The 13,986-nt window shown below is 40.2% G+C and overlaps 1 protein-coding gene across 1 annotated transcript; it reads right to left on the reverse strand.

The window, feature by feature from the left end:
* Positions 1-3,108: 3,108 nt before the first annotated feature.
* On the reverse strand, positions 3,109-13,726 carry LOC123869897 (transportin-3). Its single transcript, XM_045912983.1, has 12 exons — positions 13,436-13,726; positions 12,433-13,323; positions 10,605-10,781; positions 9,717-9,880; positions 8,796-9,009; positions 8,085-8,240; positions 7,463-7,695; positions 6,584-6,913; positions 6,024-6,202; positions 5,307-5,404; positions 4,648-4,790; positions 3,109-3,769 (listed from the first exon to the last, which is right to left on the reverse strand). The coding sequence occupies exons 1-12, from the start codon at positions 13,547-13,549 to the stop codon at positions 3,709-3,711; spliced, it is 2,760 nt and encodes a 919-aa protein (XP_045768939.1). The 5' UTR covers positions 13,550-13,726; the 3' UTR covers positions 3,109-3,708.
* Between the last annotated feature and the right edge of the window lie 260 nt (positions 13,727-13,986).

The following is a 13,986-nucleotide window of genomic DNA, read 5'->3' on the forward strand; positions in this document are numbered from 1 at the left end:
AAAAAAAAATTGTTATAGGATAGCGTCGTCAATCAAAAGACTTAAACAAAAGGTAAACATTTTTAATAAATATTTACAATTTAATCCAGGTTTTAATTTTTATCACATTTCAAATAAAGAGAATATTATAATATATAACAAAATAGATTCAGTGTCTGTACTTACCTAACACGCAAGGTCCGTAGTTCGTTTCTCATACGCAATACGTACTTGAGACTAGGCTGATATCTATAGAGCATACTCTAACTTCGTTTAAACTTAAGTTTCCGTTAAAACGAGTCAGATTTATGTCATTGGTATAACGCTGTCTCGTTTTAACAGCGTCTTAAGTCTGAGTTAAATCAAAGTATGCTCTATAGATCTCACCTTTAGGCTGAGATTTACGGAGCGTACTACTTTGCTCAGATTTTACTTAAGAGTCAAAACGAGACAGAGTTATGTATCTGACATAAATCTGTCTCGTTTTAATTATTACGTACGCAAGATCTCAGCCTTAATGTTTCTCGTTCGGGAGTTACATCTATATTATGTTCAGGGAACACAAAAGTAAAACTCGGAGAGTGTTGACATAGTTTTATAATACTTTAACCATAATTATTGCTTTGATATGAGATTTGTAATCAATCTAAATCGTTAGCTAGTGATCGTGAAGTAAAGTTGCGAACACATTACTGCGCTGTGGTGTATCGTGTCGCGACAAGGCGATCGGAGCATACATTTCATGGCCAGTTTACACTCAAAAGTACAAGTGCAAGAGAAAATAAGGCACTTAGGCTGATATCTATAGAGCAAACTTTGACTTTACTAAAACTTTGAGTTAAAATAAGACAGATTTATCTCAGAGACATAATTCTATCTTGTTTTAATTCTAAGTCAAGTCAGCATAATCAAAGTACGCTCTATAATCTATATTTTCTCAACCAATCGCCTTTATATTCAACTGTGCTTTCGATCACCGACCAATAAAATAAGACTGGCCGAGACATTTGCCCTTACTGTAAACGCACCTATGTTATGAAGATTCTGGCGTGTTCCAGTTGGTCGATCGTCGTGCCAGATTGCGTTACAATACACAGCGCAGTAATGTGTTTTCACCTTAATGATGTTGTATACAACATAACCAATAACATGTCCAATGATAAAAAAATTCTAATTTTTTCTTAATACATACGTAATAAATTTTATAGTTATTATCCACAATTATTTGTTCTTACCTATAGCAAGAGGCAGACGATCAATAAATATTGCGATTCCATCATTAAATATTTATTACTAGCTTAAGTCGAGCAAGCGTTTCAAAGTAACCGCGCGCTAAATGTTGATTTATACTATGGGAGATACTTTCATGCAAGTGTCAACAACTGTATCTTCAAAGTTTCAACTCAATCTGATGAACGAGGCGCAAACGCATAGAAGAAAAACACACACATTAATTTTTATTCATTAGATTAAAAGCCTATTTTCAATCGCAAAATAAAAACCAAGGCAGGCATCATAGGTAGACATTGTGGTAGATAGACTAGGTTAACTGAATAAAAATATTTTGAATTGGGATCCTAAGGAGCTATAATAACAGGCGGACTTCGTCTGTGATGGCGTTTGCTGGCGCGCGTGCTGTGCTTGTTTGGAGTGTTTTTTTTGTTAAGAGTGGATGGTTTTTGTGTTAGTTGGTGTTTTTTGGTGGTGGAACTGACTGGGAAGCGCTCTAAAGGGGCGCCGCGCGTATGTCGGCGGGCGCCGGCACAGACGGAGTCCATACTTGTATAGATTCAATAACTTGAAAATAACTACAAACTTGACATTGGCTAATCAGAGTAAAGCCAGATATAAAGAAAAAAAAAAAAAAAAAAAGAATAACAGGCAGGTTGGCAGACCTGCTGGTGGACAGACATCAAACGAGTCGCATGGAGCCGCTGGATTCAGGCAGCTCAAAACCTTGGCGTATGGAAGTCCCTACAAGAGAACTATACCCAGCAGTGGACAATGATGGTAATGAAGGTTCGATAATAATAATCGACGATTTTTCAGTTTTTCCATTGAAAATCTATCAAAATGTAAATTTATTTAGTTAGTTTATTTGGTGATTGAAAAATCAGCTCTTACTGGTAAAGGCGCGATAACAACATTATTAACTTGATGTTGATAAAATATTGAGGCCAGTATCAGGATGTTTATTGACAGTCTGCCCCTGGCTTTTGTTGAGAAAATCCTAAATGCTGATGCCAAAAGCAATTTATTAGTGAAAAAAAAATCAAAACCTTACGTAAGTAAACAAAAAATGGGCTTATACAAAATGTATAAATTAAATAAAAGTGAAAATATATGAAAATGACTTCGTAAATCGTAATGTACGACGTGAAAAGTTCCTCTTGTTAAGACCAGGGATATTCTTAGAGGAATTCATTCTAATGCATTGTTTTCCAACCATTTCACATTACCCACGAAAAAGCCAAAAAGTTAAGTAATAAAAACTTAAAAGACTTGGGACTCCCTTCATTATAAAATTATAATCTTAATTTAATTTTATAGCTGATTTATTAAAATTTATTTTTTCTAAATCTTTTTTATATACGAAATTTTTATATCAGGTCATGTTTTTCGAACAGATTGCGATTCCTTTATTAATAAAGGCGACCCCCAATATATGGTTTGAGCAGAATTCCGTTCGTAAAGTTTTACATTTCCCATAGGAAATTCACTTCGCGAAATTCTAAGTCCCTAGCCTATTGGAGAATTGCATTGTCAAGTTTTGTAACAACCGATTACACAGCAATGACGTCATCGCAAACTTCAGCGCGTCCGATGCGGTCGACATTATACGGATGACGTCATATGAACTCGTTGAAATGCGTTGCTTGCAAGGCTAAGCGCGCACTGCGTTGCTGTCACTCCTCTTTTTTGGAAGTTGGCTAAACGAAGAAATCGCATCAGTGTAATTGCAATTGTAATTTTTTTCCCTAGTGTGTATAATATGCTCTTGTATACTGATTGTTGGTGATTTTTATTGTTATTTTTGTAGTGCGCGCTTTGCCTTAAGCTACACACTATATAACGACTTACACAGTTTTATACATATCATTTACAATTTTGTCAAACTGCAGACAAAGTAAATATTTCAATCCAATAATTACCTAGTTCTGCATTTAGAAATTATTTACATACTTCCGTATTTGAAACATTTCTTCTATATCGCAAAAAGCAATAAATGATATTTTATTTAGTTTTAAGTAAAGTCAGACTGTATAAGGAAAATCCCTCTTTTTGTAATAAAATAAGATGTTTTGGCACTCTCATTTTTTGTGTGTTAGTGTCAAAAAGGTAACGTCACGTGATTACCGTGACGTATAATGTCAAAATAAAAGCTACGTAGGGCCAAGGTTTTGGTTAGATCTTAGCTTGGTCTTACGAAGCAAACTGTTTTAGAAACGTCTAATTTTAAAAATTCTTACAGTTTTGGCGAAAAACTCAAAAATATTTCTTGCTGTTAACCGCTTTTTAGAACAAGAACGGGTGATTGATGTAGTCTTTCCGGTAATCGACCAGCAGAATTAAAATCGCGATGTATCGTGTCAAAACAGTGTCTGAAACGTGACACGCGACGTCACGTGTCGAACGGTGTCAGAACCGTGACGTGGCGTGTCATAACGGGGCCATAACGTGTGGAGTGTCAGGTTTAGCTTCGTGTGGAGGCAGTCCCGCAGCGGCGTACTATCGGTAGAGGCGCGCAAAGTCGCGCAGTAGCCGGGTCATTTCCTTGCATTTCTCTGCTCTGGAATTATAAAACAAGTCTTACAACATAATACTACGTAAGTATACTATAAGTTCTTAAGTATGGATTGCCTGGAAGAGATCACTATACTGATAGAGGTCGCCTTTTGTTTTTAAGTCTATCCTGTATTTCCTGTCTTTGTCATAGTATTAACAGGGCTCTCTCCGTCACTCGTTTCATACAATCGTAGTTCCAATTTCATTTGAATATTAAGCAACCAAAGTCCATGAAATTTTGCAGACATATTCTAGAAACTAATATCTATGTCTGTGGTGTTTTTTGATTTTTCCAAAAATATGTAGTTTTAAAATTACAGGGGCTCAAAGATTTGTATGAAAATTTTTAAGACCGCGTAACTTTGAAACCGAATATTTTATCAGAAATCTGGAAAACCACAGACATAGATATTAGTTTCTAGAATATGTCTGCAAAATTTCATGGACTTTGGTTGCTTAATATTCAAATGAAATTGGAACTACGATTGTATGAAACGAGCGACGGAGAGAGCCCTCTTAAGCAATAAAGTTGTTTAAATAAAAATAAATATTATAAATGCGTTTGAATGTTTGTTACTTTTTCACTCCACACCATCTAGTTTGGGAAAGTAAAGTTTTTTTGGTGATTTTTTTTTAAAACAGTTTTCAGGGTTTCAGATGCCTGCAACGGTTTTATCTGAAAATTATAAAATATAACTGCACATTGGTTTTTGACACCTAGGCAAACGTCCATATTCCACTGGTCAGTGGTAATGTCCTTTGAGTAAAATCTGCTTCAAATATTAATTTATGAAAAAAAAAGCTAACAATCACTTGCTAGTAGATCTGATTGCAGCCAAGCGCTGGTCTATAAATAAAAAATCCAAAAGTAGGATGTGTCACCTCATAGCGTACTGGTGGAACTGCCAGCACTGCTGCTCGGTGGCGGCGGGCGGCGCGTGCGGCAGGCGGCGCAGCGCGCTCTGCAGCCAGTCCACGCCCATGCTCTTCTGCCACAGCAGCAACTCCAGCAACACCTCCGCCACCTGCGAGCGCACAACTCATGTTAGGACGCATTGTATAGAAGCAGGCGTTACTTTGCGGAAGTCCGTCATATACAGAGAATCAAAAGCTTAATTTGTTATAATCCACAAAAAATTGCAAATCTTGTATGGTACAATATGAAGCATGCGATTGGGGCTTGCTTGGTGGCTGGCTTTTCCTGCATGCTAAGCAGTGGGAGGGCGAGTCGTGCATGTCGCATGCTGCATGTTGCACCATACAGATTTGCCTTTTTTAGCGGATTATAGCTAATTAAGCTTTTGATTCTCTGTCATGTTAGAACCCACACTGGCTTCGTCCCACATGGGACTTCTAGAATTAATACATGCAAAATACCATGTCCCTATACTCTGCTCAGGGAAACGAGCTTTTTGGGAAAGGAGTCGCAGGGAGCCGCTGGATTCAGGCGGCGCAAGACCTTGGCGTATGGATATCCCTACAAGAGGTCAATGTCCAGCAGTGGACGTCTATCGGTAGAAAATGATGATGATGCGACTGACCTCAGCGAGCATGTAGGAGTGCAGATGCAGCACGGAGGCTTCGAGCAGCGCGAAGGTCAGCGCCTCGCCGCAGCGCGTCAGCGCCGCGCTCACCAGACCTGCCACCGACACACACGATTCCATGTAAAAAGATGATAAAGGAAGATTTTTCTTGAAATATTTCCTGCAAAACACCGAAAAATAATAAGAAATGTCTACAGTCTGTAGTCTGAATTTCAGGATAGTAGACATTTGCAGAATTTAACTCATTGTTTTTGTAAATACATATAGATTTTTTTGCTATCCCAACCTAATACGATTATATTGATAGCTATATATAGCATCACAACACAATATGGCGGCCACGTCGGCCCTTTTTTAGTCTGCGCATTATAAGTAATAATATTATATAATAGTAAGATAATATAATAGTAAGATTTGTATTATGGGACAAAAATTTATGCATGTCAACTTTACAAGGATGTCAATACGAAGTTTGGCGATCATCATCCGAAAAGCTTCTTTCAACTTCGGGTAACTAAGCCCTGTCCACCCCCTTATATCGTCCAACCATTTGCGTCTTTGGCGACCTGGAGCTCTTTTGCCTGCAATTCTCCCTTCCAACACTAATCAATAACAGTAATCTAAAAAAAACTGGCCAAGTGCGAGTCGGACTCGCATATGAAGGCTTCCGTTCCGTACCAGGGTGTTCCCCTCTACTGAGGCTGGAGGATGTACCTTTCAGGTGATGGTCGTCAGTCCTCGTGGCGGAGGCGAGGCGCGTGAGGTCGTGCAGGAACTTCATCAGGGAGCAGTTGGCGTCGCCGTGGTCCAGCGGGCACGCCGCCACGGCGCATTGCAGCACCGAGCCCAGGGTGTCCCCCTCTACTAAGGCTGACGGGTTCCGCTGGAGGTATCTGTGGTTTGAGGAGTTTCACGTTACATATTATATATTTTTTTACGTGAAGATACCTATTTCCTCTTGTCTTGAAAATGTCTTGAGGATACCAGAAGGGCATTCCCGCCTTAGCGGTTCGTATCAGAAACATTGAACAAAAACATTTCGTGCTTTTGCAATAGATTAGTTGTCAACCGTATAAGGATGCCGTCGTTCACGGGTTCTCGCTGAGTTTACTTAAAGGTATTTTTAACTTAAAGGTTATATTATAAGTGTAACGGAAAACTGATTTTGGAAGAACGTTCCATATCATGTTATAGATTTCAAGAATGGAATCTCGTACACACCATCTGGTCAGTGTCATCTGATGGATGGGTGGTATGAAGCCTGCAGTACTTACCGTACGCACAGACGGAAGAGGTCGTCCACAGTGTCCGGGTTGTCCCTCATGGCGGCGGGCGCGTCGAGCAGCGCCAGCGCGCGCGGCAGCATGGCGCGCAGCAGGCCGGCGAGCTCGCGGTCCGCGTCCCGGCCGCCCGTGGGCTCGGCCAGCGCGTCGCACAGCACCGCGCACAGGTACAGCAGGCAGGAGTGCGCGCGTGCGTTGTACAGCGCCGGCAGCGCTGCGCAGAGCGCGGGCAGCAGCGGCGCCGCGTGCCGCCCCGCGCTGCGCACCATGAAGCGCACGCAGCGGCACGCGCGCTCCATCACGCGCCCGTCCGACACGTACCTGCGCGCCCATCAAATACACTGAAGGTTTGACTTGCAACCAGTGGTGTACCGTTGGGAGGCCCGTGGCAAATTCAATGTATTTCCACACCCCCTCAATGTAAAGAAGATTACTGGTTAACCAATCAATGATGCATGGAAAGGCGCGGTCACAACCCACATTTTTGTGGGGGTAATTTCGGGTCAAGGTCAATTAGATCAGTAAATCTCAAAAGGTAGCGTCAATTCTAAAAGATGGCTGCTGATCGTAGAAATGACCCCGGATGGGTTCAAAACTCGTCGAGCTTACGTCGACTCAACACGTGAATATAGCCGGAATCATCTACGTTTATAATGGACTAGCAGCCCGTGGACATTTATTTTTAAAACATTTAGAAATAAACGTTTAGCCTATCCTACTCAAGGATAATTCAGCATTCTAATGGTGAAAGAATTTTTGAAATCGGACCAGTAGTTTTGAGTTTATCTGTTACAAAAATACAAACCTTTCATCTTTATAATATTAGTGTAGAAATCAGTCACGATAGTTTAAACGCTAAAATGGGCTTACTTGTTCATGACCTGGTTGATGACAGGCCAAGCGTCCTGGAACGCGGGCATGCAGGGGTGGCTGCCCGTTACGGAGGAAGGCAGCACGTCCACGTCGCGAAACAGCGCGGCCAGCCGGTCCAGCCACAGCACGGGGTCTGTGACGGTGCCCTTCTTCAGCTCCTTGTTGTTCTTCAGCAGCTCCGTGAGCCCGGCCAGCTGCACCGACGTCGCTTCCCGCATCGCCACTGTTAGCTGTCGGCAAGAATGTACAGTCAAAGGCCTTAAGTCGTTTAGCACCTTAATGATCATATTCGCGTGGCACGGCTATGCAAATGCGTTAGGTGCATTTGTGTCGTGTTTATAGAAAAAGGTCACAAGTGCGACAGGTTTTTGATGCAATAATTTGGTGAAATTGCTACTCGAATTCCGAGGCCGACCGTACATTCTATTATATTATTCTAAACACTATAAAGAGATACGTTTTACAATGTTGCAAAAGGTATAACTTCAGCGAAGTTCTAAAACTACATACATAGGCAACTTTTTATCCCGGTAAATCAAACAGTTCCCACGGGATCTTTAAATACCTAAACCCACGCGGACGAAGTCGCGGGCATCCTCTAGTTTGAAATATATTATACCTGGTCATGCGGCAATCGCCCTATCGCAGCGGCCAGTGCTCGCATCAGAGTAGACGAGGTATGCAGCGGAAGAGCTAACTCGTCGGCCAGGCGCGCGGCTTGCAGCAGTGTCGACGCATGCGGCGCTGTGTGGCTGCGACACGCCTTGCAGATGTTCTGGAACAGGGAATACATCATCAACCCATCCCAGCCCACTACTGAGCACGGGTCTCTCCACAGAATGGGAAAGGGTTACATTTATTAAGAGAAACAAAATTCAAATGAAAACGACGTCCATTTTCAAATCCAAGATAATTAACATGCATTTTGTTAAATACCATATTATCCTAAATTAGGAATTGTAAACATTAAAAATGTAATAATTGTAATAGGTATTTATGTTGCAAGTGCACAAAGTAGAAAATTATAGACTCGCATGGCGCTCACGGGAAGCTCGCGAACCACGTACCTACTATGATTATGGTTACAGTAACTGCAATGATTCTGGTTACAGCTCTCCAATGAGTAACCGGCTTTATTTACTGCACTTGTGCGACAATAAAGTATCACCGCAAATATGCTTCATTCAAAAGTAAATAAATTTGTGTTAAGGTATTAAAATTGACTGTGGAATTACATTATCATAAAAATTGTATTATTAGTGCACTCTCCAAGCACCAGGTGCACCATACGGTGAATGTTCTCACATGGACAGTATCACAGATCACTTACCTGCAAAGCAGTGGCAGCGGCGTTGGCTAATCTCTGGTCATGCAAAGCTCTGATGAGGTTCTGTAGACTGGCCTCCAGACACTCGGGGTGCTTCTCGATCCACTCGCACAGCTCTCCCAGCAGTAAGATGCATGTCTTGCGCACAGCTGGGTGACTGTTCTCAGGCATCGACAGTATAGCTTCCACTACTTTTGGCACATACTCGTATTCTTCACTGTAACAAAGGAATTGTAAATATTAAAAAGGTAATAATAGTAATAGCTATTTATGTTACAAGTGCGCAAATAGAAAATTATAGTCATAGTATAAATTCTAAAAAAAGCATCAAAACTGACTTAGTGGGCTTGGTGGGGCGTGGTGACTTAAAGTGGAGATTTAATTATAAATTGAAACTTGTGTCTAATTTCAGTTATATACTCTACTTGAACAACAAATACTAAAATTAGATAAATATTAAAAAGGAACGAAATTATTTCATTTTTAATGGGTGTCAGTATTTTTAACATAACTTCACAATAATGTTAATAGATAGCGCCGTTAACATCATTATGAAGCATTATTGCAAGATTTAACCATTTCCAATAACTCTTTAGCTCTTTTTGCCTCTGTTAAAAGTTAACTATAACAATATATAGTTAAAACTATCTTATGGGAATCATGGGCTACCATGAGGTATCAGTTCGAGGTGAACCACTAGTAATTCATAAGGTTGCAAGAAAGGGGTGAATGAAAGAGAGGGATGATCTTATTTGGCAGCATACTCTCGTTAAGGTATGATCTTATTTTCTGGAACTCATAATGGAAAATAAGCATTGATCTATTGCAACTAGGGTAGGCAGTACTTTTATACCTCTATGAGCTGCACGCCACTGGTCCAGCAGTGGACCCATGTAGTTATAGATTGGATGTTTTCACACTCACGGCAGTATGTTCTTGGCGACGGCCTGCATGATGAACAGCGCCGCCTCAGTCTGCTCCCACGCCAGGTCGGCCTGCAGCGTGGCGAACATTTGGCGGAACACTGCACTCGATCCTACTATGAATACCACATCCTTGATCAGCTCCATTACCTTCATCCTGAAGTCCTGCACAAAAAAAAAAAATATCGATTATGCTAATATGATAACACACTAGGTGATACCAAATTGCATCAATTGTGCATTGTAAGGTCTACATCTCCTGAGGATGCTCTGGTGTCGGGGCGAAACATGCGTTGAGTGTGTTCTGGTGGATTTGTGTGGTGTTGCATGGTGGTACTTGGGGCTTGCTTGAGGGCTGGCTGTCCCTGCATGACTGGGAGTAGGAACGCGGCTGGTGCATGTCGCATGCTGCATGTTATACCATACAGATTTGCTTTTTTAAAGCGGATTAAGCAAATTAAGCATTTTATTATTTGTATAAGGTACTAAAAATTACTTCTTTATAACTTCTGAAAGCAACTGTTCTGTTTGGCGGCCATATTGGTCACATCTCAAAATAATACTTCACTTGTGTGTTTGTAAAACATTAGCACACTGTCTCAGTAAGTCATCAAATGTGCGGAAAAATTTTCATCTAATAATAGTCCACTTTGCAGATCTAACAGAAGTATTAACAATCTTTACGAAAATAAAATAAATGTTTGAATTTAAAAAACATCAGCAAAGAAATCGCTATAGTGCAGTAAAATTAAATTTCAAAACATAATATGCTTTCACTATGAATGCAGATATAAACAACTGTATTGAAAAAAGCAGTTTTCTGACTGGAACCCTTAAAAAAGGTTTTTATTTTTTATTTATTTTTATTTGTAAGGTGACTGAAACTTACAAAGAAATCATCTTCATCGGGCAGCTGCATAAGGTCTGGTTCACACTGGCAGTGCCGCGCCAGGGCTTCTATCAACCTCTCTATGTGTGGCTTGAAGGCGTCGGTCAGAGGTTGGTAGTCTCGCTCATACACCTCCTCAGACAGCCGAAACCACAGGTTGAACGTTATTTTTGCCACCTGAAAGTATTTAGAATAGAAACCTTTTATCTATACTAATAAATAAAATTGGAGTGTCTGTCTGTAATTTCGAAATAACTACCGCATATTAAGGTCATATGGTTATTTGAACGATACTATAACCGAATCACACGTTTTTAAAATTTTTGTCTGTCTGTCTGTCTGTCTGTCTGTTTGAAAAGGCTAATCTTGGGAACGGCTGAACCGATTTCGACGGGATTTTCACAGACAAGTAGAGAATTGACCAGGGAGTAAAATAGACTACTTTTTTAACCGACTTTCAAAAAGGGAGTTTTGTTTTTCTACCTATGTACACCGAAATCTCCGAGATTTCTGAACCGATTTGCGTCATTTCTTTTTTAATCGATAGAGGAACTTTGCGACATTGTTTCATAAAAAATTTGGAGTCCAACTCTTCAATCCTGATGCTGCAGGGGATCTGACCAATCCACGCGGGCGAAGCTGCAGGCATCAGCTAGTATAACAAGTAAAGTTATCTTCCTAATAAGTGGTCATAGTTAAGAAGTCAGCCTCTTAATTCAGTGGTTCAGGGTTTGATCTAGGGCACAGACTTTTAACTTTACTGAGTTATATATGTTTGAACAGTGAAGGAAAACATCGTGAGGACATCTGCATACCTGAGAGTTCTTCATAATATCCTCAAAGGTGTATGAAGTCTGCCAATCTGCACTTGGTCAGTGTGATAGACTAGGGCCTAAACCTTTCTCATTCTGAGAGGTGACCCATGGTCAGTAGTGGCCCGGCGATTGGTTGATAATGACTTGCTCTATTTATGTATTTCCACATCTTTTTTACACAGAACAGGTTGTGGTGTGGTATTCACAACTTTTTAAGTACATTTGAATAGTCAACTAAATCTTTTACTGTGTGAAATGTGTTTTTCATTGAAACACGCTTCAAAAACCATTGCTAATTTCAGGTTCTTGTGGTAAATGACGATCAGAACAACCCTTCAATATGGGCCCTAACTACATAAGTCATCTTGGGTAGGTCCTTTGTCCAGCACTTACTGCATGATTGCTATAGACGGCCTCGTCAAAACTTGACTGTTTATTTGAGGGCCCTTATACAGTGATAAATGACATCGGACCAAACATAATAATTCTTAAAAATAACAAAACTGAAGTAGTACATAAGAAGAGAACTAAGCTTTTTGTTCCTAGTTTATAAGGTTTAGTTTATAAGGTATAGAACCACCCGCGAGTGTAAGTAAAAAAAAAAGTTTTTTTTACTCCTGCCCCAGTTGTGAGGTGTGGTAGCAAAGAGTATAAGTTAGTAGTAATAAACAGACTTCACTTAAGGAAGGACGTGTGTATCATTTGGACCCCCTTCCCCCCTCGCGGGCACACCATATCTGTTTGTAATACTATCCTTACTCTGTGATATAAGTAGCTGGTGCTCGCAACTTTTTTCATGTGGATTTAGGTTTTTAAAGATCCTGTGACTTTGATTCATCGGGATGAAAATTAGCCTATGTCACTCTCCAGGTTTTTAGCTAAACCCATGAAAAAAATCACGTCAATCCGTCGCGACGTGATTGAAGGACAAATCTCTAAACCAACAAACAAACACACTTTCGCATACATAATATGGGCAGCAATTAACATTGTTTATAATAAAATTCACTTACTTCATAATCATGATGTCCCACACACATTAAAACCAATTCCAATGATCTCATTGCAAAGTGTGCACTTCCATTGGCTGTACTCAATATGATTTTCCCTAAAAATGTCTCCGCCAACTCTGTGAACACTCGTGCATAGTTGGCAGCCTTTTCTTCCTCTTCGTGAGCTACTACCATGTGGTAGCTAGCTTCTAATGCTGACACATTGTCAAATAACAACTTTTCTACCTCAGTATTATTGCTATTTTCTTCTAAGGAGTGGAGTATTGCACAAATACAATCAGATGCTGCATCATGTAAGATATTGATAGAGGTGTGATCCTGTAGAACTTGAAAACTGAACCCTATAACTGCATTCTGAGGCACTTCCTGTATACTAATAGCTTTAACTTGTATCCACGATGTCATACACTTAATAATCTTTAATGCTATATGAGAATTCGGATTACTATTGATACATTCTTTAAGAAAAAACGACACCGCTTGTGAATTCGCACGAAGCTCTGTTTTAATTTCCTCTCTCCGGTTTTCACCGAGTTTTAGGCTTGACGAGTCGATTTCCTGAGGTAACACTGTTAATATTTCTAATAGAACAAAGTAATTTTTGTTTGAAAATAACTTAATAAGGTCGCTGACACAATTTTGCCATGACAGCATCTGTAATGCCAGGTCGGCTAGAGCTAAGGATAACTGAGTGAGGATCGGCGGACTAGTCTCAGGCGAGATGCCTTCTAAATGCGCCACTAACGAGTCTCTGAGGGATACGATAGCCTCTTGCGGCAGTTCGGATAGGTTATGTTGCACTTTGGATCGCATCGTCTGTGCGGCGAAAAAACACGACGGCACATCCTTCTTCTGTTGTAAAAGCTGATCAGCCACTTTCCAGGAGTGAATCTGCAACAACATAACTTGGGTTTATTAAATTAAACTACATATTTAGGCCTCGGAAATTATTGAATCTAAGAACGCATTTGATCATTTTCTGTATTAATCGAGTTTTATTTACCGATTTTTGTACATCTCCAAGCCAGGTAGAAGCTTTTTCTTTCTCGTTTCCATTGGGGTTATCATACAAGGCACTTATGGCCTGGTAAATAGTGTCCATTGAGGGCGATTCCATGCTTATCACTGCACTTTACTGTACGAGTAAACCTCAAAGTCTTATTGTTAAAACATGTAAACCATTAATCATCATAATATATTTAAAATTAATGTTATAAATACACTAAAAACAGACAATTTGAGAAAATCCAGTGAAAGAACTCAGTAGGTAATTCGTGGTCTGTGAAAGAAATCAAACAACGTCAATCAAAACCACAGATATGACATGAAAATTGAAAACTCTCGGCTAGGCAAGAACCAAAGAGTATATAAACACTACGTTCTAGGCAAGAACCACAGGTTATGTCTCAATGTAGCTAAAGCCAGTGTTTTTTTCGAGTGAGAGTCAACCTGCACTGGCTTGAAGTCCAATCTCTCGGTCAAAGTCGGGGATAAGGAGATCTTTGCTTCACGCTTCAAGTAGGTATACTTAGATTCATATTCTGTGTTGGGTCT

The sequence above is a fragment of the Maniola jurtina genome, chromosome 11, assembly GCF_905333055.1.
Source record: "Maniola jurtina chromosome 11, ilManJurt1.1, whole genome shotgun sequence".
Taxonomy (NCBI): domain Eukaryota; kingdom Metazoa; phylum Arthropoda; class Insecta; order Lepidoptera; family Nymphalidae; genus Maniola; species Maniola jurtina.

Bases quoted from the DNA above. Each gene is read 5' to 3' on its own strand.
- LOC123869897 (XM_045912983.1), bottom strand. From the start codon at position 13,549: ATGGAATCGCCCTCAATGGACACTATTTACCAGGCCATAAGTGCCTTG. The intron at 6,914-7,462 runs GTAAGCCCATTT...ATGGGCGCGCAG, and splicing joins ATCAACCAGGTCATGAACAA to GTACGTGTCGGACGGGCGCG. The intron at 3,770-4,647 runs GTGACACATCCT...TTATAATTCCAG, and splicing joins TTCCACCAGTACGCTATGAG to AGCAGAGAAATGCAAGGAAA.